Source organism: Lithobates pipiens, unplaced genomic scaffold (assembly GCF_037356315.1).
Source record: "Lithobates pipiens isolate NorthernLeopardFrog02 unplaced genomic scaffold, aLitPip1_a1.2 Scaffold_8, whole genome shotgun sequence".
NCBI lineage: Eukaryota > Metazoa > Chordata > Amphibia > Anura > Ranidae > Lithobates > Lithobates pipiens.
Genome location: NW_027507903.1, coordinates 252359283 through 252386866, shown reverse-complemented (window position 1 = coordinate 252386866; position 27584 = coordinate 252359283). Strand labels below are relative to the sequence as shown.

Genomic DNA, 27584 nt, shown 5'->3' with positions numbered 1-27584 from the left:
TTTGAAAGAAATTTAGGTTTATTAAATATTGAACCATAATACAACTGGCATTCTTTTTTAAATCTTAGATGATGGAGGAGGAACCCACTCCTCTATCTTCTTGCGAGTGGTAGAGTATGGTACATACTGTCCTGGAGTTGCACTCAGGTTGAACTGGTGATTCTCCCAAATAAATTTATGAGCAGCAGGAGGGTGAGTGGTAGGAGGATCTTCTGTCATGCAATGCAGCCAACGATGCCTGAAAAAAACAAACAAAACACGATGATGCAATTTTACCTATAAATGGCATAGAAATATGTCTACTGCTTAAAATCTTTGTAGAAGAAATTCCAGAAATATATCGTGACATCATTTGGTCTCTAGATAAGTCATGATTTCAAGTGGTGGTAGACTGACAGACCTGTTTATAGTAAACATAACTAAACATTAAAGGAAAAGAAAAACACGAGTGGACAAAATCATCATTAGAGGATGCACCGAATGGGTTTTTTGGTGCCGAAACCGATACCGAAAATGAAAAATACACTAGGCCGAAAACCGAAACCGAAACAGCACCGATACCGAAAATGACTTTTTTAAAAATATTTTTATATAGGAGGTGGTCAGAGACTGGGGACATGGTACAGGAGATGGTCAGAGACTGGGGACACGGTACAGGAGATGGTCAGAGACTGGGGACACGGTACAGGAGATGGTCAGAGACTGGGGACACGGTACAGGAGATGGTCAGAGACTGGGGACACGGTACAGGAGATGGTCAGAGACTGGGGACACGGTACAGGAGATGGTCAGAGACTGGGGACACGGTACAGAAGATGGTCAGAGAACGTGGTACAGGAGGCATCCCCCATTGCAGCCAGTGTGCCATTTTGCAGCCAGTGTGTCCCATTTTGCAGCCAGTGTGTCCCATTTTGCAGCCAGTGTGTCCCATTTTGCAGCCAGTGTGTCCCATTTTGCAGCCAGTGGAGTTGATAGACAGATCATCCGTCCAATCCTGCGGATGATCTGTCTATCTAAGTGCCCGGACAAGGGGGAGGGGCTGTGTGTGACGGCGCGCGGCCGGGAACACACAGCTATTGAAATGAAAGCTGTGATGTTCCCGGCGCTGTGATCAAAACAGGCGGCGGAGGCGGCTCTCCTGCGCTATGCACCCCCCATGATGGGCGTCACCAGGGGCGGGGGCGGAGCCCCGCCCCCACCCAGGCCACACCCCATTTTCGGCTCAATTATCGGCCGTTTTTCTCTTTCGGCAAATTGCCGAAAAGGGCATTTTCGGCCGATATGTTTCGGCGGCCGAAATTTCGGTGCATCACTAATGATGATACATTAAAAATGTACGACAGAAAATCTGCATGTGTTGTATTCAACTACATTAGGTGCCAACTACTCATTTTAAAAGCAGTTGTAAACTGCTGGACATTTTTTTTTTTTTTGGACACTGCAAGGTAGTGTCATAATGTGCTAGTATATATTGCCCATCTTCACCCGTCTTGCTTCCGGGTCCGTGGAATCAGACTCTGACTGGCCTGAGCCACAATGATGTCACTCCGGCACTTGCGATTGGGGGCCACCGTTTACGGCCCAGGGCTCTGAAGGAACGGTATGGGTGGGCGTTCCTTCAGAGTGCATGCGCCAGTAATGTCACTGGCTGCATGTACAGTAAATATCTCCTAAACGGTGTGCGTTCAGGCGATATTTACACTACCCATGGGTAAGCCTAATTTTAGGCTTACCTATAGATAAAGGCAAGAGATGGAAGTTTACTTCCACTTTAAGCCAGTACAAGTATCGCGATAGCCATCTGCACTGAATTTTTTGTGTTAAAAAGGAAGATACAAATCTCAACTATAATGGTCTTAAACCAATATACATATCAATATATTGCTATTTACCATATGAACATTTACTACATGACAAAGAAAGCCCTGAGCAGCTTTCCAACTATAGCACAAGTGGTCTCTTTTCACATATATTGAAGCCTTAGAAAGGTAGCCTTCTAGAGCATGCCTAATTATTGAATGCTTTGTGTTAATTTCAGCTTGACCTACTGAACTCTGTTAACAACATGCTGTTTTTTTGTTTTGTTTTTACAACAGGTGGTTAGGGAAACTGGAAATATAAAAGCAGCCTGAAGTGCCAGGATACAATAAAAAAAAATTATATACATTAAAAAATATTTTTATTAGTCATGAAGAGAGATATATATATATATATATATATATATATATATATATATATATATATATATATATATATATATATATATATATATATACACATACATACATACATACACACACACACACACACACACACACACACACACACACTAAATCACTATACCCCCTCTCCTTCAAAAAGTGACACTCTCCCCAGGAATACCTGACCAGCAACATCAGATATACAGGTCAGTAGTCTCTTTTACAACACATAACCGCAAAGGTAATGATTCAAGTCAGAGTTATGCAAATTGGACCACAGGAATCTCCCATTATTTCCTCTTCCAATTAGATTCTCTTTAAGAGTCAAAAATTTCATAAAAACTTCCCAAAGTAGAAGTAAATGTAACCCTTGACATGGTTTTAATAGGAAGGGGAAACCACATGTGTTAATCGTGTAGCGAGGACTACAGAAGATGAAGTAACGTTTTTTATTAATTTAATCATCTTGGTCTATTGGCGGCACAGATATCAATAAAATAATTGAGGTTCTAAATCTTCCTCGCTCTACAAGTAAAATGTGCTCTTCTTGTTGCCCGTTTCCCCCATTGGGGGGGGGGTTGTCTTACTCACTGCTCTGTCAGACACATCATAGAGGGCAAGAAGCACGTAGAGATTTCCCTCACTTGCTTATGGAGAAATTTCCCAAACAGGCAAAACAGCTACAAAGATTTGGTTTCCTGGTAAAGAGAACCAACAGTGTGATTTTCTTTTTGAAGGTATCAATGTAGGAACCATAACAGTTTTATCTCATGATTTTATTATATTTTTTGCTACAAACTCTTGATCTGCCTTTAACAGTCCCACTACTGTGCGCTCGACAAACCCCCGGCGCCAGGTTGCATTTGCGATTAGAATTAGTGACCTGGCGTCTGGGGCAGCACAGGTGGGGTTATCCTGTCTCCATGCGCACCATGGAGACACTGGTGTCAGTTTTTCAGGCAGACCTGATCGGACCCTTAGCGGGGATATGTCCATGCAAGGCAGGAAATAAAAGCGGTCACGTTCGTTCTAGTAGTTTTTCTGTGTAAATTTACAATTGGTTAATTTTTATATTGAAAATGAAGCTTTGTTGGTCGTGGGACTACAGTCCACATCTAAGCTGAAGAGTGAACCAGGTCTGTGGATGACAACATTTAAACAGCTTTTTATGAATTAGGTGTAAGAAGTGTAAAGGAGAAAAAAAAAAAAAAAAAGGAGGTTAACTGACTTTCATCTCTTCCATTAATCAAAAAGATACTATTAATTGATAATAGCGAGTAAAAATTATAGCCGATATGATACTTAGCACGTAGTATACACCAAATCAACCACCAAATGTTTAGGAGGCCCCTCTTTCTGCAAAAACAGCCCTGACCTGTCGAAGCATGAACTTACTAGATCAACAAAGATATGCCATGTTATCTGACACCAAGCCATGAGTAGCATAGATCCTATAAAGTTTGTTATAAAGGCAGAAGTTTTTTTTTTTTTTATTTTTTTTTTTTATCTGAACACATTCTATGCATTAAGATAAAAATCCTTGTGTGTGCAGTAGCCCCCCTAATACTTACCTGAGCTTCATATCGAGCCAACGATATGCATGAGAGCCTCAGCTATCAGGGATTCTCCTTCCTCATTGGCTGAGACACAGCAGCGGTTGCCACTGGCTCCCGCTGCTGTCAAAGTCAGTGAGCCAATGAGGAGAAACTCGGGGTGGGACTGAGTCACGGCTCCGTGTCTAAACTAACACACAGAGAAGAGGCTCGGCTCGAGTGCCCCTATAGCAAACTGCTTGCTGTGGGGGCACTCGGCAGGAGGGGGGGGCCAGGAATGATGGTAAGAGACCCGAGAAGAGGAGGCTCTGGGCTTCTCTGTGCAAAACCACTACACAAAAGCAGGTAATAACATGTTTGCCATTTTTAAAGAAAAAACCCCCACAAGAATTTAGTATCACTTTAAAGCACGAAAGTTACAAGGTAGGGAGCACATCCCACAGATGCTCAATTTGATAAAGATCTGGAGATCCTCCATCAGGGAATACCATTTCTATGAAGGGGTCTACTTGGTAAGCAACAATGTTTAGGTAGGTGGTACGTGTCAAAGTAACATCCACATGAATGGGAGGACTTAAGGTTTTCCCAACAGAACATTGCCAAATGCATCACACTGCCTCTGCTAGCTTGCCTTCTTCCCATACTGCATCCAGGTGCCATCTCTTTCCCAGGTAAGCGACACACAAGCATCCGGCTGTCCACATGATGTAAAAGAAAAAAAAGTGATAAGACCAGATCTCCTTTTTCCATTGCTTCAGTTCTGATGCTCATGTTACCATTGTAGTCACTTTTGGCTGAGGACATGGGACAGCATGGGCAGCCTGACTGATCTGCGGCTATGCAGCCTCATATGCAACAAATTGCAATGCCCATTTTTCTGCTTTCACCACATTAAAGTTTCACTAAACCCACATCATACCAAACTATCAAATTCTGTATCACATGCTGTTCATACTCACTCAGCCACTATAAGGTTTGTTTTCTGTATTCTGTTCTCTCGCCCTCTTCTGTCCAAGTCCCTAATGCAGTTGGGGATTTTGCAGAGCAGTGTTGGCAGCTCTGCACGTGCTCAGTTTCCAGAGAGCTTCTATGCTGAGCATTTCCTCATTATTAGACCTCCTCCATGCCCACTAACCGGCTAAACACAATATGGGTGAGATATTACATCTTGATTGATGGAAGCTTCTCCTCCCTGATATTCTAAGATCCAAGCTGGAGGAGCGTGCGACTGTCAGAAATCCACCCACACCATGTTATTGCCAAAAATAATAAAGATTTAATTTCAAATATATATCTGTATGACAAACAGTTTGATATTATTTATTTTTATTCTGTATTGCAAAGGCTTTTTTTTTTTTTTTACATGTGACCAGCAGCAGAGGACTAGAAGCGCCTTAGGATTCCCTTCAGACAGGCTGGGAAAGAGCTGGGTCATGTGACCGCTGTATATCGATTAGAAATAAGGTATTTTAGATGCTTTTTTAATTAAAATAATTACAGTGCCAGTATCCACATACAGAAAAAGGAGGGACAATGTAAATTAAACAGTGTGTGTTCAGTATCACTTTAACTTCAGGGACAACTTGCTACCTAATATATCCCACCCACTTTCAGGTGCCACTGTAATGGGATAAATCAAGGTTTTTCAATTTACCCGTCAGTGGTTAATGCTATGGTTATATTTACCCGTCATAGGTTAATGCTATGGTTATATTTACCCGTCATAGGTTAATGCTATGGTTATATTTACCCGTCATAGGTTAATGCTATGGTCGATCGGTGCATGTAACCACTCATTAATGCATCAGGCTGATTTGCAGGAAGGCCTTACATGTACAGATTTGTAAATATAAAATATCTACAGGCGGAGGTGGCTTTGTTTTTAAATAGAATATATATATATACACACATACATATATATATATATATATATATATATATATATATATATATATATATATATATATATATATATATATATATATAGTTTTTTTTTTTTTTTATCACCAAAGAGCATCACCTACATGAAAAACATCCAGTCCTGAAAGCCTTTAATGAAATGATTAGCCATAATTAACTTGGTTGGCATAAAATCTAATCTCCAGCTCTGTATTAAAGCATGTAATTACTGTGCACTTTCAGGACTTTTACACCAGCAACGTTAATTTGTGATAGATTGCCTTCAGTCCAGAAAACACAGCTGATTTCATAAACTCCATTTATTATGTCTCCCTTGATGCTGCCCTTAGGAGATGGAGAGGTTAATCTAAAACCAAAAGGGCAAACCACAAGCGTCAGGATACGGTACGTCTGAAGACTCAGTGGATAAGCGGTTATTTTCAGCCTTTATCGCTATATATGGCAGAAAGTCTAACTGTCCAAGTCATTCCTGAAAACAACCAGAGAAAAAGGACTTAACTGAGAGTCAATAAAACGCACAGGTGATTCTTGAAGACATTTCACAAGCTTAGTACATCTCTACTCCAATATAGCTTGAAGTTTATGAACCTGTTTTTTTGTACCTTGCTTAAAAAGTAATCAAGATCTCAAAAACTGCTCTAAAGTGCAAAAAAAAAAGCCTTAAAGCGGAACTCCACCAAGAGGAAGTTCTGCTTTAAAGCCTCCTCCCTCACCCCTTTTTAACCACTCGAAGACCAAGTCTTTTCTGGCACTTTTTGTTTACAAGTTTAATCAGTAATTTTTTGCATATATAATGGCTATTGTTGCAATTTTTTATGTCACACTGTATTTGCGCTGCGGTTTTTCAAATGCAATTGTTTTAAAAAATAAAAAAAAATAAAAAAAATAAAAGTAAAAATAGATACCCAACATGTCATGCTTTAAAAATTGCACACGCTTGTGGAATGGCGTCAAACGTCGGTAATGAATCTCCATAGGCAACGCTTTACAGGTTACCCGTTTAGAGTTACAGAGGAGGAGGTCTAACATTGGTGGCGATACCTCATGTGTGGTGCAAACACTGTTTACATATGCGAGCGCAACTTACGTATGCGTCCGCTTCTACAGTTTCTGTAGCTGCTGACTTAATTTTCTGTAAAATTACTTTAACCACTTCTCGTCCACCTTATAGTAAAACAACAGCGGGTGGGATGTGCTCTCATTCTGGGAAGAAGTCATATGATGGCACCCCAAAACCAATGTCCTCGCGCGCAGCAGCGTCGTGTTCCCAGGACACCGTGCAACCCGATCATGGTAAAGAACAGATGAGCGCCTCTTTACCCACGTGATCAGCAGCGTCCAATCACAGCCGGTCACATGTAAACAAGGAAGTGCCGTTTATCAGCTCTCCTTGGCTCATACTCTGCTGTTTAAGAGGCACTTTTTGGCTGATAGCAGGGCGCTTTTAACTCCCGCTCGTGGCCGAAGGGGTCAAGAGTGCCCATGTTGCGGCGCTTCCAAAGCGCTGACCATTCATTTCGACGGGCAGGGCATTTTGGGAGCGAGCTCAGGAAAAACGAACCAGGCAGTTTAACCACTTAAGCCCCGGAAGGCTGTCCCCTTCCTGACCAGGCTATTTTTTGCGATACGAGACTGTCGTTTTAACTGACAATTGCGCGTCATACGACGTTGTACTCAAACAAAATTGATGTCCTTTTTTTTTACCCACAAATAGAGCTTTCTTTTGGTGGCATTTGATCACCTCTGCAGTTTTTCTATTTTTTGCGCAAAAAATTATTTATATATATATATATATATATATATATATATATATATATTTATATATATATATATATATATATATATATATATATATATATATATATATATATATATAAACAAATTTTTACAATATTTTGTACTTTTTGCTATAATAGCCTTCAGTTTAGGCCGATATGTATTCTTCTACATATTTTTGCTAAATAAAATAAAATATCACAATAAGCGTATATTTGGTTTGCGCAAAAAAGTTATAGCATCTACAAGATGGCATTTTTATTATTCTTACGGCATTTTTTATTATTCTTATTTTTTTTACTAGTAATAGCGGTGATCTACGATTTTTATGGGGACTGCAACAAACACATTGGACACCTTATTGGAACATTTATACAGCGGTCAGAGCTAAAAATAGCCACCGATTACTGTATAAAGGTTACTGGCCGGGAGGGGGTTAACACTAGGGGGCGATCAAGGGGTTAACTGTGTTACCTATGCGTGTTTCTAACTGTGGGTGGGTGTGGCTGATTAGGAGCAGGAGACAGATTGTTGTTCCTACTTAGTAAGAACACACGATCTGTCTCCTCTCCCCTGACAGAACCAGGATTTGTGTTTACACACATACAGATCCCAGTTCTCGATCTGTCATGTCTTAAAGAGCCGCCGTACAGCTACGATAGCTCGCTGCGGCGGCTGGTCGGGAAGCGGCTAAATAGCCAGAAGGGGCTGGCTATTTGAGTGACGAGCAGGAAATGATCAACAGGGGTGCCACAGTGGAACGATGAGTGCTGGCAATTAACTGACAGCTGAGCAACTTGAGCACTGAGAAGGGAGAGCTGAGAGACCAACCATGACATGACACCTGTGTCACAATTGTTTGTGCTATATTATTCTTTTAATTTGCTATTAACCCCAATTAACCACTTGCCGCCTGCAAAGTGGTTGCAATATCCTTACTGGCTGCGCACCCTGGGGGCCCTGTTGTTGCGGCGCGTCAGTCTGACACACCGCAACTCCGATCTAGGTAAAGAGTCTCTAACGGAGACTCTTTACCACGTGATCAGCCATGTCCAATCATGGCTGATCACGATGTAAACAGGAAGAGCTGTTTATCGGCTTTTCTTCACTCAATGAGGTGGCTCCCTGGACAAGGGGGGGGGGGGGCGGGGTTTGTGCCGATTGTTTATGAGCGCAGTCCACCCCTCGGATGCCCACCCAGAACCACCAGGGATGGCCACCACTAATGACTACCAGGGATGCCATCCCTGGTGGCCATGGGTGACAATGTGTGCCCTCACATGCCAACCAGTGCCCACCAGCAATACTTGCCAGTGCCTCCTAATCAGTAATGCCAATCAGTGCCACCCATAAGTACCAATCAGTGCTGCCTTTTAGTGCCCAGTGTCACCTATCAGTGCCCTTCCAGTGCTCCTTGCTGTTAAGACCAGTTATAGGTGGGGACACCTTTGCTGCCAACCCTCCTGCGCCTTTAAGGAGGGTTGGGCTCCCTCCAGTCATCTGCCCTTCATCTATCAATTAGAATAGCGCTATACACAAAAAAATAACGCCAATTTTGGAAAAAAAATAAAAATAAATAAATCACAATAGGCATTTATTGATTGGTTTACGCAAAAGTTACAGCATCTACAAAATAGGGGATAGTTTTATGGCATTTATTTTATTTTATTACTAGTAATGGCGGCGATCAGCGATTTTTATCATGACAACATTATGGCGGACAGATCGGACACTTTTGGAGCTATTTTAGGACCACATTTATGCAGCGATCAGTGTGATTAAAAATGCATTGATTACTGTGTAAATGTGACTGAAGGGGTTAACCACTAGGTGGCGAGGTAGGGGTTAAGTGTGTCCTAGGGAGTGATTCTAACTGTGGGGGGAGGGGCTATGTGTGACAACACTGATCACCGCTCCTGATTACAGGAAGCTGTGATCTGTAGCCAGTATCAGCAAGCGCTTAACACGGTTGTCAGTATTGATGAGGACAAGGCTGGAAATCACTCCATAATGCTGATTGAGTAATAACAACAGACTGGATGCTTAAAAAAGGAGGGTGGTGCTTGAAATCATTGTTCTTCCTCTGTTAACCATGGTTACCTGCAAGGAAACACATTGCTTTGCACAAAATGGGATTTACGGGCAAGGATATTGCTGATACTAAGATTGCATCTAAATCAAACATTTATCAGATCAAGAACTTCAGAGAGATTCAACTGTTGTGAAGAAGGCTTTCAGGGCACCCAAAAAAATCCAGAAAGCACCAGGACTGTCTCATACAGTAGATTCAGCTGTGGGATTGGGGCACCACCAGTGCAGAGCTTGCTCAGGAATGGAAGAAGGCAGATGTGAATACATCAGCATGCACAGTAAGGCGAAAACTTGAGGATGGCCTGGTGTCAAGGGCAACATAGAAGCCCCTTCTCTCCAGGAAAATCAGGGACAGGGATTGGACTTTTGAGGACTGAAGTAAAGTCATTTTCTCTAAAGAATCCCCTTTACGATTGTTTGGGACACCCAGAAAAAACCTTGTCGGGAGAAGAAAAGGTGAGCGTTACCATCAGTCCTGTGTTATGGCAACAGTAAAACATCCTGAGACCATTCATGTGTGGGGTTTCTTCTCAGCCAAGGAAGTGGGCTCACTCAATTTTTCTTACGAACACAGCCATGAATAAAGAATCGTACAAAAACGTCCTCCAAGTGTAACTTCTCCTAACCATACAAGAAAAGTTTGGTGACAAACAATGTCTTTTCCAGCATTATAGAGCACCTTGCCATAAAGCCAAAGAGTGATAACTAGTGGCTTGGGGAACAAAACATCAAAATTTTGAGTCTATGGCAAGAAAACTCTCCAGAACTTAATCTCAGAATTTGTGGTCAATCCTATAGAGGCAGGTGAACAAAACCCCCCGCAAATTCTGACAAACTCCAAGCATTGATTATGCAAGAATGGGCTGCCATCAGTCAGGATGTGGCCTAGAAGTTGACAGCATGCAAGGGCGAATTGCAGAGGTCTTGAAAAAGAAGAGTCAACACTGCAAATATTGACTCTGTGCATAAACTTTATGTAATTGTCAATAAAAGCCTTTGACACTTATGAAATGCTTAGAGTTATACTTCATTATACATAGCAACATCTGACAAAAAGATCTTAAAACACTGAAGCAACAGACTTTGCAAATTAATTTGTGTAATTTGCAAAACTTTTGGCCAGGGCTGTAAAAAAGCCTATTTTTCCATGCACACATAGGCTTTTAGAGGAGGTTAATGGTAGAATAATAAAAATGAGATACACTGCTAGTGCACAACCCTCACTCCTGTAACCAGTTTTCTTATCAAGGTACATACACTATCATCCAAGCCAATGCACAATTGTAATTTTATGAGGCACTGTATCAAATGCTTTAGTGCAAATACAGATATATTACACCCACAGGCATTTCTCTATCAAGAATACAGCTTATGTCCTCATAGATTGTTAACAGGTTGGTCTGGCAAGAACAATCTTTCATAACTCCATGCTGGTTACTAACAATACCCTTTTAACCGCCCGTCATGCATGCATGCATGTATAATATTAGAGATATAGATAGATAGATACACACACACACACACACACACGATCACTTCCCCAGGAGTAGTACAATGTTACTATTATATTGCTCTGGTCAAAGTTTTAAAAAAAATAATAATAATAATAATAATAATAATAATTCGTAAAAAAACAAGTGTTCCTGATCACCGCCGCACCCGTTATGACAAAAAATTCCCAAATTACCAAAATGTCCCAAAAAGTATGATTAAAAAAAAAAAAAAAAAAAAGAAGAAATTAGATAGGCCATCATTACATCAGGATTGATAAATTTTTCAGATATATACCATAGTTTGTGGACTGTGTAACTTTCCTGCAGACTAATATACACTGATTTGGGTTATTTTCAAAGAAATGTAACAATCTATTTTGGCCTAAATTCAAGAAAGTTATTTGAAAAACAGAAACCAAAAAAAATAAGTTTTTTTTCTTCAAAAGTTTTCAGTCTTTTCTCGTTTATTTAGCAAAAAAAATAAAAACCCCAGTGGTTATTAAATACACCAAAAGAAAACTAGTTGTGTGAACAAAATGATAAAAATTTTGTTTGGCAACAGTGTTGCATGACCACGCAATTGTCATTCAAAGTGTGACAGCACCGAAATCTGAAAATTGCCCTGGGCAGGAAGGAGGTAAAAGTGACCGGTATTGAAGTGTGGGGTGTTTTTCAGGGTTTTTTGGACTAAAAAATTGCACCTGTAAAGCGCCTTAACGCCTCCCGTGCAGCCCCAGTGTGAGAGGTCGAGTCCTTTCACACTGAGGCGGTGCGCATGCCAGATGTTAGAAAAAGTCTGGCAAGCAGCATCTTTGAGGCGGTGGAGGAGCGGTGTATACACCACTCCTCAACCACCCCTGCCTATTAAAATGAATGGGCAGCGCTGCTAAAGCGCTTGCAAAGCGCCACTTTTCGGGCGCTATTAACCCTTTCTATGGCCACTATTGAGGGTTAAAGGGGCCCTGCTATGGGCCGAAAAGCTCCGCTAAAACTCTGCTAAAACAAGGAGGCGCTTTAACGCTAATGTGGCTGACAGCCAGTGTGGAAGGGCTCTTATATCAATCGGTAAATGCAGTAATCGTCTGTATTGTGGAAAAAGGCTCTTTGATCTTCTCTTAACATCCCCTTCTTCCACAGTCCGCAATCTATCTGCTAATAGAACAGAGCTTTGGGGGCAAGCTGCACATGCTCAGTTTGGGGAGTATTGCTAGAGAGTTTTTTGTTTTTTTTCCTCTTGGGAGCATGCATGTGATCAGCACAGGGCCAATCATCACTGGCCATACGAGGGTCAGGGGTCCTGCAGCCTCATAGGCCAATCACGGGATAATGAAAGTCCTCCTACAAGCTTTAACCAGACACATAAAAGTCACAAGACTGCTCTAACTGCAGATTAGTTGTTACTAATTAGTTGTCACTGTTACTTTGTAAAAAATGAGGAGAAGAATGTATTTAATACACCTGCTTTCTCCTTGTAAATTGTAACTAACTTCCCCTGATTATCCTCTATGGGTCCAATACATCTGATCATGCCTTTTTACTATTATATACTATATATTATACATATTATATTTCATAAAGCTTTTTTCTTTTTTACTCTCCTTCACTATGCGTCTTTTGTGGTCTATTTTAGCTGCCTTGATCCCGCTTTTACATTTCATAGTCATACTGCACTATTTGTAGTGTTGGAATACCGATGGTGACCTCTTGGTCTTTTTGTCTCTTTTTTTAAAAAAAAATTAACGCAAACAAAATATATTTACCTCTACTGCGCAGTTCATTTTGCACAGAGTGTCCCCAGCCTTCCTCTTCTGGGGTCACTCAGCGGCGCTGGTGGCTCCTCCCCGCATCGAGTGTCCACGCCAATGGCTCTGCTGCTGTCAATCAAATCAGGACATGAGACACCAGCTAGAGCTGGTGTGCTCATTCCCAGCTGGAGGATGACAGCATTCCAGGTAAGTAAAACAGGGGGGGGGCTGCAATTACTACAGGTGGTTTTTCACCTTAATGCATAGAATGCATTAAGGTGAAAAACCATAAGGGTTTACAACCCCTTTAAAGTGCTTAATTACAAAAACAAAGATAACAAACATGTCTATACGTATAAGCTGTGTTGCAATGAATTTGCACAGAGCAGCACAGATCCTCCTCTTCTCCCTCTACTGTGCTCCTGGCCCCTCCCTCTTGCTATGAGGGCACCCAAGCCAGAGTCACAGCTCCCTGTGACCAGGGAGCTGCCCTCACTCTCTTCTGATTGGCTAGCTGACAACACCAAGGAGCCAATGGCGTCACTGCTGTGTCTCAGCCAATCAGGGAGAGTCTCGGACTGCCGAGACACTTAATGCATAAAGATAAAAAAACTTCTGACTTTACAACCCCTTTAAATATTTCTCCCACCAGTTATCAGATTATCCATCATCAGGGAGGCAGATCTAATAGGAAGATAAGCCCTATTCCTCTACCGAGCTGACCACCCTAAAAACAGTTGAGAACAAGGCAACAAGTAATTCAGTAATGGGGGAAAAAATAAAATAAAAGGACTACTCTCTGTTACAAAAATAATAACTGTATGTAGAGTAACATGAACTTACCATTCAGGGGGCACCATGCTTCCATCCACATTCCAATAAGTATATTTTCCATTCATCTCAGATGTGTAATCGACCCACCGGTGACGCCCTGCAAAAAATAAAAAATAAAATAATGGACAAGCTACGATTTAGATTACATTTTTTTTTGTGTTTTTTCTATGGGCACATCTTATATGGGTATGTGCACATGGGTAGTTGTAGCTGCTGGGTTTACTGTAGTATAGTTTCCCTAAACAGCTGGGGGAAAGCTATAGGTCTCTGGTTCCAAACACAAAGCTCCCTTTTGCCCCTCCGAGTGTCGGGTACCAGATAAACCAGGGGTTGACAAATTTGCTTGGAATCTAGGAGCCAGCTTAAAAAGTTAAGAGCCAGGTCCGTGACGGCGATCCGGACCTGTCCCTGGCCTGACATGGAGACGAGTGAGGGGAAGATAGCAGCGCCGCCATGGTCAAGTAAATGGCATAAGAAGCTGCCAAAGTTCCTTTCTTCCAGCTGCAGGTAAAGTTGGCCTTCAACTGACAGTACCAAAACTACAAAATGTATTAGATTAAGTACATTGCAGATAACCTAGGAACGCATTCCAACGATTGCCTTAATAGCACCTTTTTTTTTAATCTATAGGGAACCAATGAAGATGACTATCATCTATCTGAAAGTTGTCTCTAAGTGATGATAATACCAGGACAATATGAATGCAGATATTTCACTCTGCGGGACACTTACTAAAACTGCAGAGTGCAAAATCTGGTGCAGCTGTGCATGGTAGCCAATCAGGTTCTAACTTCAGCTTGTTCAATTAAGCTTTGGAAATGAAAACCTTAGAAGCAGATTGGTTTCTATGCAAAGCTGCACCAGATTTTGCACTCTTCGGTTTTAGGGGTTGATTTACTATGCGTCTGGCGAGTTTTGGGAAAATGAATGCGATATATGATATGATGATATTTGGTTGTAAATGTAAAAATTGCTATGTGCATTAAACCCCCTTCATGGCTTGTTCATACGAGCTGCATTAGCCAATACATTTATTTTATCTGTTAAATCTGATGGACTAGAAATCTGGAATGTGCATAAGTTTGGGTGCCGTTAGTACTTAGTAAGCCTTTTAGTTAGCCCCTTTGCAAAAAAAAAAAAAAAAATTCCAACAGTTTTTAGTAGCCAGCTGCAGTCATTTTGATCTCGATTTAGGATACTTTTACCCATTCCAGCAAAATGCTTTTAGTTCAGAAATATTCTAAAAGTGGTTGTAAAGGCTGAAGGTTTTTTACTTTCATGCATTTTATGCATGAAAGTAAAAATCTTCATGTAGCTTCCCCTGCAGGACCCCCCCCCCCCTTCTTACCCAAGCCTGATCCAGTATTGTGCATGAGAGCCGAGGCTCTCTCCTCATTGGCTTACATACGGCGGCAGCAGGAGCCACTGGTTCCCGCTGCTGTCAATCACAGCCAGTAAGGTGGGGGCGTGGCCAAGCCGTGCTCTGTGTGTTTCATAGTCACACAAGGTTGGCTCAGGAGTGAGCATGCACAGGTGCCTCATATCTTGAGAACAATATCTGGCAATGCCAAGAGATACAATCGGATATTCAGTGACGGGGTCAATATGACTTGAGTGCCCTGAGCCATGTCATCTAAAAAGTATTACAATATCGGCAATAAATTTAGAACAGTAATAAAGTGGAAGTGGTCATGGGTCCTAATACTAACGACCACTTTAAAGAAAAAGTGTGGGTAAGCTCCATTAACAATAACTTTAGCTATTAGATAAATGTAATGGTGCTTTGAGGGGACGGACACTCTTGCATAAAGACTGCCGCATCAGCAGCCCCAAGGACCCCACAGGCAGCACCCAAACAGGACCCGACCCTGGGCCATCCGCGCTCTCAAAAATCTAGATGTAACCTAGAGAGAAAAAAAAAAAAAAAAAAAAAAAAATCCCTCTGCTCTTAACATTGTTCCTGCCAGACCTTGAGAATCGCAGGACCTTTCCACTCAAATGAGTGGGGGTGCTCCTTCATGAGAAGGCCTTAGCATTCTGCTTCATGGGCTTGCTGCCCCTGTCGAGACTGCCTAAAAGGCAGATACCCCAGGTATTAGGAGAGGCTGCCTGATTAAAAGGAGAACTGTTTGAACCTTCTTTATTGGTAAAGAGAGCTTTACCCCTTTTGGATGTACTTATCCACTCTAAATAGTCGTACTCCAGGAAGGGACACAGACTGGCTAAGGGTTTTCACCTGGTGCTTCGCCTGATCAATACCTCAGCCATGGACCTCTGCAAAAATGCACTAGTCCAAGTATAAGCCATAGGGCTTAAACAATAGAGTCCTTCAATAGCATCTGTGAGACACAGTGCTTCAAATACCCCAGCCCCTTGCCGGGCCTGCTGATCAGGCAGAACATACAGGCATCTGACACCTGTTCCTTAACCCCTTGGAGTCCCCATTCCAATGCATTGGCGTGACTCAAAATGTGCTCCACCACAATAGTGGAACAGGCGTTTAAAGGGTTAATGGACTGAGCTACTCCAATTGCAGCCAGAACTGCAAAAGACATCTTGTCCTTAAGGCTCCTTTCACACTGGGGTGATGCGGCCGTCGGCGGTAAAGCGCTGCTATTTTTAGCAGCGCTTTACCGTCGTTTTAGCAGCGGTCTGCGGCTGCTAGCGGGGTGGTTTTAACCCCCGCTAGCGGCCAAAAAAGGGTTAAAACCGCCTGCAAAGCGCCGCTGCAGCCGGAGGGCTTTCACACTGGAGCGGTTCGCTAGCAGGACGAAAAAAATAAAATAAAATAAAAAAAGTCCTGCTAGCCGCATCTTTGGAGCGGTGTATTCACCGCTCCTAAACTGCTCCTACCCATTGAAATCAATGGGACAGCGCGGCTATACTGCCGGCAAATATGTATAGCCACGCTGTCCCATTGATTTCAATGGGTAGGAGCAGTTTAGGAGCGGTGAATACACCGCTCCAAAGATGTGGCTAGCAGGACTTTTTTTTTTACCGTTCTGCTAGCCCACCGCTCCAGTGTGAAAGCTCTCCGGCTTTCACACTGGAGTGAAAGGGCCGTTTTTTTCAGGCACTACACAGGCGCTATTTTTAGCGATGTTGCGCCTGAAAACCGCCCCAGTGTGAAAGGGGCCTAAAAGGAAAATCCAATCTTAACTTGTTGGATCCTTTAACATCAGTGCATTATCCACTGCACCTGTGAGATTCTGCTGACTGAGGTGGTTGCAGCATTAATAGCTGGAACCCCCCCCCCCCCCATTTCTTTCATAGAAATGTTCCCATTCAGAATGCATAACTTATGCATGAATAGGATAAAACAGCCCCAGGTGGGGGAGGTTCAAATGAACCCTATTAGAGGTAGATACCTCAAGAGCCTGTGGCAAGCAACAAAAGGGTTAAGCAAGGCCCTTCACACGGACGATCCGTTCAGGTCTGCCTATCAGTTTCAGACGGACCTGAATGGATGCTCCATAGAGGTCTATGGAGCATCGGATGTCAGCGGTGACATGTCCGCTGACATCCGAAAAAGTGTGATGGAGGAAAAACCTATTTTTCCATCTGTAATCGGATGACGATGGACACTGCGGTCTGTCGACATCTGATCTCCCATAGGGGAGAGCGGCACTCTGACAGGTCCATCCCTGTGCAGAGACGGACCTCTCATCTTCCTGCTCAGTCCTACTATGGAGAGACATCATAGTAATAATCTTTTAAATGGTAGAAGAAAAACCTGTTTGTATGAAATACACAGGGACAGAAGTGTTCTAACCTTCATCTGACCGCCTGCATTTTTCTATTTACCTCTCGGGAGGAAGGCATTCTTTTGGAAGGGTTTTTAGTTTGTTGTGTACCATTAACCCCTTAGAACCCTTAGAGGGGTTCCTGGTCCCTTTGTCACTCATAGCTTACAATATAAAGCAGAGGCAGTACCAGCAAAAGACTTTCACTTGCTAGGCTATAGTACAGTACAATAACTGCTATTAATCCTAGCTACACAGTACAATATTGCCAAAAGGAAAATGCCTGTGTCACCAAACCAGACCAGCAACCACTCAGCTCTGTCCCTCCACCACCAGGCAGTAGCTTCTCTTGCAGAGCTCTAACTACTTCGTACTTATGTGGCCGGTGTCTGGCGCCATTTAGCCACGCCCCCCCCCCTTCCTGATTCAAACAGGGAAGCAAATCTCCCGCGTGAGCACTGACATCATGGCAGGCAGGGGTAAATTCTCCGCTGGGCGAGCGGCCGCGACTTGCCCTAAAAAAAAACTTTTTTCCTTTTTCTTTATAACAAGGGGAAGAAGCAGCTGGCTGGCATTCAAATAGATCAAAATCGTCAATCTGGGGGCCCAGTAAGTGATCGGACGGCCCTTCTTACCTGAGGGCCTGAGCTGGCTTGAATGGAGAGGAGAGTTGAGCTTCTGCTGTTTCCAGCGTCAGAATGGCGAGTGCTCAATACAGCCTCCAGTGGCGACACAGACATGACAATACAATACATGGAAGGAGAGAGGCTAGGCACGGTAGGCTCTGAGACCTTGAAAGGAAAACTTCAGGAACAGGGGTACACTCAGGTAATCCCACAATCCTGGACCTGCGAGAAGACCCTGCCAGTAAACTTTTATTGGCCTCAATACCAAAAAGTACTGGATCCCAGAGCCCAGCTTTAAAAGCATTCGCAAGCAAAACCTCGTGTCTTCGCATGACGAGGCCTGGGTACCATTCATTTAGTCCATTACGGAGACATCAGAATGGATCCGGTCAGGATGGCTGGCTCTCAAAGGATTACTGCCCGTGGAGCTCAGTACACAAATCCTTACACGTGCTCAACACCTTAGACACTGGCGAAAAAAAACGGAGGCAGGAATTGGAGGGGTTATATGGGGGAAGTTTACGCCTTAAGGGGCGTGCCAGTGTCCAGCACCTGATATGCAGATATAACCCACATAGTTATTACTATGGCTCTGTGTACCCTGATGTAAGAAAAGAAACATGAATGCATTTTACTGGGATTTTATGGGATAGACCAAACACAATGATAAATGGTTTGCAATTTTTTTTTTTTTTTTATAAATATCTGAAAAGTGTGGCGTGCATTTGTATTTAGCCCCCTTTACTCTGATACCCCTAACTAAAATCGAGTGGAACCAATTTCCTTCAGAAGTCACCTAATTAGTAAATAAACTCCAACTGTGTGTAATTTAATCTCAGTATAAATAGAGCTGTTCTGTGAAGCCCTAAGATGTTTGTTAGAGAACCTTGGTGAACAAATAGTAGGGGTGCAACGGATCAAAAAACTCGCGGATCGGATCGTTCCTCTGATTAGAGTCATGGATCGGATCATTTAATAATTGAATTTGAAAAAATCTGTGAAAATTCCACCACCATATAGTCCCCACTGTAATAGCCACATCATCTCCCCTAATGCAATATTGGCTGAGCATGGCAGGGTACTGCAGAGTATTGGCAGGGTACATAAGTTGATGGGAAGATAATTGGAGCCAAATACAGGGCAATCTTAGAAGAAAATCTGTTAGAGTCTGCAAAAGACTTGAGCCTGGGGCAGAGGTTCACCTTCCAGCAGAACAATGACCCTAAACATACAGCCAGATGCCATGGAATGGTTTAGATCAAAAGCATATTCATGTGTTAGAATGGCCCAGTCAAAGTCCAGACCTATATCCAATTGAGAATCTGTGGCAAGACTTGAAAATTGCTGTTCACAGATGCTCTCCATCCAATCTGACAGAGCTGGAGCTATTTTGCAACGAACAGACAGAAATGTCACTCTCTAGATGTGCAAAGCTGGTAGAGATATACCCAAAAAGACTTGCAGCAAAAGGTGGTTCCATAAAGTATTGACTCAGGGTGGCTGAATAATTATGTACTCCACACTTTTCTTCCATTTCACAATTATGTGCCACTTTGTGTTGGTCTATCACATAAAATCCCAATAAAATAAATTTGTGTTTTTGGATGTAACATGACAAAGTGTGGAAAATTTCAAGGGGTAAGAATACTTTTTCAAGGCATTGTATTTCCTTCCTAAAAGTCACAGCTTGTGAGTGTGAGAAAAGCACGAGACACAAAAGTGTTATTGGCCTTAGCTTAGCGTCTGGAAATGTGAGAGGCAGAACCATCGACTGGGACAATTATTGCCTCTGCCTCTCAGTCACTAAGGCAAGTCAGACTATGCGATTACCTTTCTGCAGAAAAAAAAAATAAAATAAAAAATCAACACCATCAATCTCAGCTGAACCAGCCGAGATTTGATCCATCTATGGCAGGCTTAAACCATGACATTGGGAAAGAAGTAGCAAGGAACAAGGTGCCTATTGGATCTCAAGGCTCCTCTTGAGATGAAAGGCGAGTACAAAGGTGCTACTGTTTGCTTTTACAAGGCATGGGGGAGGCAGGTGGAACTAAAGTCAGTTTCTCAATTAAAGTACTCTTAACATCAATCAAAAGTATGTTCTTTAAATATAAAACAGGCAGTGACTAATCTTACCAAAAAAATGACGTTTGTCTTCATAATATTTATTACCATACTTGTCCACACCAATAAGTGTACCCGTTTTCAGTTCAGCAGACCTGCAAATATTTAGAAAAAAAAAAAAAAAAAAAAAAAAATTAGCTAAACAGCATCAGGCTTTCTTTTATAAAGTAAAAGCTGGCAGACCACATCCCATGCAACTGAGAAACAAACAACTATTGTGGTGGAGCACATTTTGAGTCACGCCAATGCATCGGAATGTGGACTCCAAGAAGGAAAGAAAAAAAATAAAAATAAAATAAAAAGTGTGGGCATCCCCCCCTTTTTTTTTTTTTTTTTTTTAAAGGAGGTCCCCAGAGTATTTCTCTGGAAACCGCATGACCCTTTGACTTGGGAGTGTGTGCCCACTAGGACTGCTGGGCCCACACCATGCATGATATCTTGCCCCCAGGGCACAAGTTCATGGCGGCCTGGATTTCACAGTAAGTGGGTTGGATGATGCTGGGTTTTCAATCCTGAAAGATTAGTGGTGACTTTTCAGGAATAGAGCCAGAGTGGGGGTAAAGCCTAGTACACACAGGCTGAATGTCGGGCAACATTAGCCGGTTCAATAAAAACCTGTCAACATTCGGCCTATGTGCAAGGCAGCTAGCTTCTGTCGGATGAGCATGCTGGAAAACCAGTAGCGGAACGGCTCCCAATCAGCGTCCTCAGCCAATGGCCGGGGGCTGTCCCCCCGTCAGAACATAAAAGAACAGCAAAGGGAGATCGCTGTATTAATGTTGGATTGTTCATATAGTGGCTCTGACCGTTGGTTTATTAAAAAAAAACAAAAAAAAAAAACAAACACACACACACACACACACACACACACACACACAACTAGTGGTGTTACCAGGCTTAAGTATTGCAGCCATAGCTGTTTTTTTAACATGTCGACCCACTGGCGGTCCCCCCCCACCCCCCCCCCCCCTTTTCTTTATTATAAATGTAAAATGTGGGCTTTGAAGGCATGTTCACAGGCGCTGATTTAGTGTGTGGGCTGGTGTCTATTTTGTTGGATGGTGAAGGCAAGTGTAATACGCTGTTTCAGTGCATCACACAGTTTGCATTAATTTTTTGTTAACTTTATTTAGTGTAGACAGTTACACCCCATTCAAGTCACTGCATTGCAGCATATTGTGGTGACTTACATTGCCATCGCACTTTACACCAGTGTTGTGGTATGAATAGGACACAGAAAATATTTGCTTTTCATATGCCCTTGCAGTGACTGGCGTTGATCAGGTGCAGAAAAATGCCATTCAATGCACATAGAATGAACAGGCCCTAAAGATAAAGTGCTTTCCATTTTACATTGCTTGATACTTTAAGTACATTATACTTTAAAATTAAAGTATAGGTAAAACCTCTTAACCACTTCAGCCCCAGAAGGATTTGCCCCCTTCCTGACCAGACCATTTTTTTTTTTCAATACAGCACTGCATCACTTTAACTGACAACTGCGTGGTCATGCGAAGTTGTAGCCAAACAAAATTGATGTCTTTTTCCCCACAAATATTTTTTATTATACAGGAGTTACACAGCGCCAACAGTTTACACAGCGATTTACAATAAAAAAAAAAAAAAAAGAGACAATTCAGTTATAATACAATAAAATACAAGAGGATTGAGAGGGCCCTGCTCAGAAGAGCTTACAATCTAATAGGATGGGGTAGGTGGTACAAAAGGTTGTAACTGTGGGGAATGAACTGATTGAAGTAGTAAAAATATTAGTAGGAGACTTGATAGGCTTCCTTGAAGAGATGAGTTTTCAGGGATCGCCTGAAGATATCAAGAGCAGACCTCTGTGAATGAATGATACAACTGGGTGGGCGGAGCCCCACGTGGCTGGCTTTTTTTTTTTATGACAGCGTGTGCAGGGAGAAGATTCCCTGCTCGCTGTCACAGTGGGGCTTGGGGGGGTGCAGGGGCTGCTGCAACAGTAACATGTCCCACCCTAAATATGGGTGTAAGGCCCTTTTCACATGGAGTGGATCCATCCAAGCAGAATCCCCACTTAGCCGGTGGATGACAGGTCCGTGTCCGCTCCGCTATGCAGAGCGGACGCTGCACACTCGCCTCTATGGGGCAGTCAGATGGAAACGGACTGCATGTGTTTCCATCCGATTATCCTCAGATCTGCAGGACGGATGGTGGACATAAGGCCATATGTCTATTTTAAAAAGAAGATTTTGATGGATCGGATGCCCAGCAGGTGTAAGTAGTGCTTCAATGTGCTTGTGTTTTCCATGTGCTGACTATAATTTAACATGCATTTTTAACAAGACGCCGTATGCTGTCTGAACACAATGCACCGATGTAAACAGCCTCATAGATTATAAAGGTAACTTTTTTTTTCCCCGAAGGCTTTCATAGCACCATGATCCTGCATTGTATGACACATGAAAAAAAAAAAAAAAAAACACAGTTGTTATCTTGCCAAAAGGATAAGAGCTGGTTCACAACATATCCTCCAAAATGACACGCCATAATAAACTCCAGAAACCTCTGCTCCTGAATAGGAGACTGAATGTCCTCCAAACTCACTCCTGTCTGTACTTCCACTTTGTGCCATTTGTAATACAATCAGCTGTGGGAAGGGGCATGCTGCAGTACATATAAAAAAAAGTGGTGATATGCTGGTGATACCAGTGCCCTTATATGGACGCATGGCTCATATTTAGTCAATGTCATTGGCAGTGACATCACCAGCATCACATAGCTTTGTTTACACATTTTGCGGGGTGATGAATGACCAGGTCCAAGGCGCATTGGACTCCAAAAGTGGAAGTCTACATAGACCCGAGCGGCTCTCTACTCCCGAACAGGACCGTTGCTACCACTAGGTGAGCTAGGCAGCCGCCTAGAGGGCGCGTCTATGGTCCCATGGAGCTGCAGGGCACGGCAAGGTACAGGCAGGATGACACCTAGAGATCCTGGCTCCAGCGACTACCATGTGCCATCTCCACAGTACGAGCAGGCAGCTCAGAACATGGAGACCATGGGGAAGGAGAGCAGTGCAGGCAGGATGAGCACCGATAGCCTGAGAGGGAGAAGACCTCTGAGGATGCAAGCACAGCATGCCTGGAGTCCCTGAACTCCTTTAACCTCCTCTCCACTCCCAGGCCCGAAGGAGAGAAAAAACGGAGGGACCGGAGAATGAGAACGGGTGGGAGGCGCAGGCAGCCAGGGACTGCTCCACCTCAGAGATCCGCTGCAGTGCACCTCCATGACCACAAAAATGGGTCCTGCCTGCTGCTAGCATGGAAGGTACTCTACTGATCATCACACACACCTTATGGGAGACAGGGACTGGGACATGGGGGCACAAGGGGGGCTGCAGGTCTCTGTCACCCTCCCCCCTCTGTCAGGGGGTGTATGGGCAATGCATGGAGCGTGCTGCGAGTGTAGGGGGTGTATGGGCAATGCATGGAGCGTGCTGCGAGTGTAGGGGGTGTATGGGCAATGCATGGAGCGTGCTGCGAGTGTAGGGGGTGTATGGGCAATGCATGGAGCGTGCTGCGAGTGTAGGGGGTGTATGGGCAATGCATGGAGCGTGCTGCGAGTGTAGGGGGTGTATGGGCAATGCATGGAGCGTGCTGCGAGTGTAGGGGGTGTATGGGCAATGCATGGAGCGTGCTGCGAGTGTAGGGGGTGTATGGGCAATGCATGGAGCGTGCTGCGAGTGTAGGGGGTGTATGGGAAATGCATGGAGCGTGCTGAGAGTATGGGGATTGCATGGAGTGTGCTGAAAGTATAGTGGGTGTATGGGGAATGCATAGAGTGTGCTGCAAGTATAGTGGGTGTATGGGGAATGCATAGAGTGTGCTGCAAGTATAGTGGGTGTATGGGGAATGCATAGAGTGTGCTGCAAGTATAGTGGGTGTATGGGGAATGCATAGAGTGTGCTGCAAGTATAGTGGGTGTATGGGGAATGCATAGAGTGTGCTGCAAGTATAGTGGGTGTATGGGGAATGCATAGAGTGTGCTGCAAGTATAGTGGGTGTATGGGGAATGCATAGAGTGTGCTGCAAGTATAGTGGGTGTATGGGGAATGCATAGAGTGTGCTGCAAGTATAGTGGGTGTATGGGGAATGCATAGAGTGTGCTGCAAGTATAGTGGGTGTATGGGGAATGCATGGAGTGTGCTGCAAGTATAGTGGGTGTATGGGGAATGCATGGAGTGTGCTGCAAGTATAGTGGGTGTATGGGGAATGCATGGAGTGTGCTGCAAATATAGTGGGTGTATGGGGAATGCATGGAGTGTGCTAAAAGTATAGTGGGTGTATGGGGAATGCATGGAGTGTGCTGAAAGTATAGTGGGTGTATGGGGAATGCATGGAGTGTGCTGAAAGTATAGTGGGTGTATGGGGAATGCATGGAGTGTGCTGAAAGTATAGTGGGTGTATGGGGAAGGCATGGAGCTGGTCTTGCCTAGGGTGCAGACTAGTCTAGCACCAGCCGTGCTCCCGAACAGCCCTCAAAAAAGTCCAAAGAGTGTCCAGAGCTTTAGATCAGAGAGGTACCGAGAAGCCCAGAAGGAGAGTGTTGTGAACCTTAGGCCCCATGAACACGGGATGTTATTACAACCTTTCCTGAATGATTTAACTTGACAGATAGTAACCCACGTTTAAAACGTCCGCTTTGCTGCATTTACATGCCATGTTTGGTTAGAAGCATTAAAAAAAAAAAAAAGGGAAATCGATAGATATTATATATATATATATATATATATATATATATATATATATATATATATATATATATATATATAATATTTTTTTTTTTTTTTTTTTTAAATGCCCAAAAAACTAAAACACCTATAAACAAAATACGGCTAAACGCAGATTGCCGCGTTTACATGTGTTTAGCATCAGAAACTTCTGCGTCTGAACCCATTTTTTTCCTTTTGAAGAAATGGAGTTAAACGTAACTTCCTAAAAATGAGACAGTGTACATGGTCACATAGGATAACATTGAATGAGTTCAGGTGCAGTTGAAAAAAGCGCCCAACTGCCTCTGAACGTACATTCAGCAGCGTCCCGTGTACATGGGGCCTTACAGCATGGGTCATGTTGGTGTACCTAGGACATGTATGACAAATACACAACCATAAAAGTACCAGCAATGATGTCCATACGCCCCCCCATAATGCTATTAATGCATGTGACTGATCAAATGTAAACAGAGGTCAATCAGTGTCATCTCTCAGCCAAGGTGACAGCAAGGTGGAAGGGAAACAAAAGACAGCTGGACCCGTTTACAAGTGGCCCTACACGATCATGAGAAGCTCTCCCAGTCTAACCTGAGCAGCTCCCAGAAGGAGCCAAACAATCCCCGCGCCCGGACCTGCTGCAACCCTCTCTGCAGCACTCGCAGGTACTCCGCCATCTTTAGTTTGGCTGCCCGAGTCCGGCACACAAAGCTTCCCCCGGAAACAACAACGTCACAAATAGTTCCGCACACTGTCCGTACAGTGGTGTTCTGCCTCTGCTCTAACCAGGGGTTGCCATTCAGCCTGTTTCAGGCGAGTCTCTACACATGATTTGAGCAAGTAATGTCCTTACAAAAGATCAATAAAAAATAATATGACATTTAAACGATTGTGCTTTATTTTACATACACCAATCAACCATAAATGTATGGCCACCCACAAAATATTTTTCCCCCTAAACATTGCTGTTATGTACTGGAGCTTTTTCAAATAAAGATAGTTTGGATGATAGAAATGGAAGAAGAACACCAGCCATGTGCATTATCCTTGGTTTATATTTATTAGAAAGATAGAAAAGAAAAGAAAATTACAAACGATAGTAAATATTTTTGCCATATGAGTAGTCGACAAGTAGCAGTCAAAGATGAACGAGACTTCTCAAAAGCGCCACAAAAACACTCACAAGAGTCACTGCCAGCTGATGTGTTTCGAGGGTCTTCCTCAGAGCTCAGCAGTCAACTGCCCTCTTTGTTCTTCTGCCATTTCTGACTTCTGGGATTCCCTCACTTTTGAGGGCAGCAAGGCCTGTGTCATTGTATTGCTGGTCTGGCGGTTCGCTTATGCGAAGGAGGGTTTCATTTCTGTGTATACAAAATAGTTTGGATGATACCCTGGAGTGCTGAAAATCTATTTCATTATAACGGACTTTATTGCTCTAAAGGGGTTGCAAAGTAAATTTTTTTTAAATAACAAACATGTTATACTTACCTCCACTGTGCAGCTCGTTTTGCACAGAGTGGCCCCGAACCTGGTCTTCTGGGGTCCCTCGGCGGCTGTCTCGGCTTCCTCCAGCAAGTACTTCTCATGTTCATGCGAGCTCCCTCGCATGGTGAGAAGAACTTGCGGGCATGCTCCCATGATACAGCCTGGCGGCAATAGCCAATCGCTGTATCACTCAGCCCCGACCCCGGCGCACCACGTCATTGGATGTGATTGACAGCAGCGCAAGCCAATGGCTGCCCTGCTTTAAATCCATCCGCTCTAGCCAATCAGCGGCCAGGCTGAGTGGTAAAGAGGACGTCAGGGGCGAGCGTGGAACTTTCGAGGGGTCAGGTATGTAAAATAGGGGGGGGGCTATGGGCGCCGGCACTGTCAGATGTTTTTTCACCTTAAAGCTTTAATATTTACCTTGACAACCCCTTTAAGGTAGAAGTATAGGTAATAGTTTTTTTTTTTTTTTTTTTCAAGGGAGGGTTATAACCCCTGTAAGGTTTATTTTTGTTCCAGTGGGGAAATATTCCTGTCCCATAGCCAAGCAGGAAGTGAGAGGAAATCCTTGCAAATTAAGGGAATCTCTTGGGGACCCCCAGGTCACCAGAATTAGTGTCACTATTGGAAGATTTCCCCTCTATTACGTTTCTGGGGACAGCTCAAAATTTGGGATTTTCTTTTACTTTCAATGATCATGGTAAACAGGACAAATGTAGATGGTGAATTTCCCTAACGGGGGCACAGACAGCAATAAAAACCTGACAGGTGTTCTAATCCATTTCCCCTCTAGCAAAAACAAAAAAAAATGTTTTGCCTTTAGTTATAATTTAAAGAGGCAGTTGGTAAATAAAAAGCTTTGACCTGTGCGAAAAACAAGTTAGAACGTGTGTCTTTAGAAGTGAATCAAATGCAGTATTGCTTACCAGGTGCTCTCTGAGATGCTTTGACTCATTTTTGAGTTACTTCTAGTTGCAGGAAGCTGTTCCCAATTTGCATTCACATTGAGTGGTATGCAGGGGAAAACTCAGATGCAAACAGAAGTCCATGTACATAGAGAAGGGTGGCCTCCATAGGAGCACTGAGCTTCAACAGACCACCATATGGATGAATGTTAACATTAGCTGCCACCCCTAGCTTTAGGCTGGGTTCAAACTATCTTCACATGCGTCTCACAGCAGGGGTGCGGTGCGTCCCCGTTCAGCATTACGGATCTGATTTAAGCCTGAATTTTTGG

At 43.2% G+C, this 27584-nt stretch overlaps 1 protein-coding gene across 1 annotated transcript; it reads right to left on the bottom strand.

Annotated features, from left to right (window-relative positions):
• Positions 1 to 25602, bottom strand: NDUFA12 (NADH:ubiquinone oxidoreductase subunit A12). The gene is made up of 4 exons (XM_077470328.1): positions 25451 to 25602; positions 20119 to 20201; positions 13623 to 13710; positions 1 to 238 (listed from the first exon to the last, which is right to left on the bottom strand). Exons 1-4 carry the CDS (start codon positions 25534 to 25536, stop codon positions 58 to 60), a joined length of 438 nt encoding a protein of 145 aa, XP_077326454.1. The 5' UTR covers positions 25537 to 25602; the 3' UTR covers positions 1 to 57.
• Between the last annotated feature and the right edge of the window lie 1982 nt (positions 25603 to 27584).

Bases quoted from the DNA above. Each gene is read 5' to 3' on its own strand.
- NDUFA12 (XM_077470328.1), bottom strand. From the start codon at position 25,536: ATGGCGGAGTACCTGCGAGTGCTGCAGAGAGGGTTGCAGCAGGTCCGG. The intron at 20,202-25,450 runs GTTAGACTGGGA...AAATATTTGCAG, and splicing joins TCCTTCTGGGAGCTGCTCAG to GTCTGCTGAACTGAAAACGG. The intron at 13,711-20,118 runs GTAAGATTAGTC...TATTTTTTGCAG, and splicing joins AGACAAACGTCATTTTTTTG to GGCGTCACCGGTGGGTCGAT.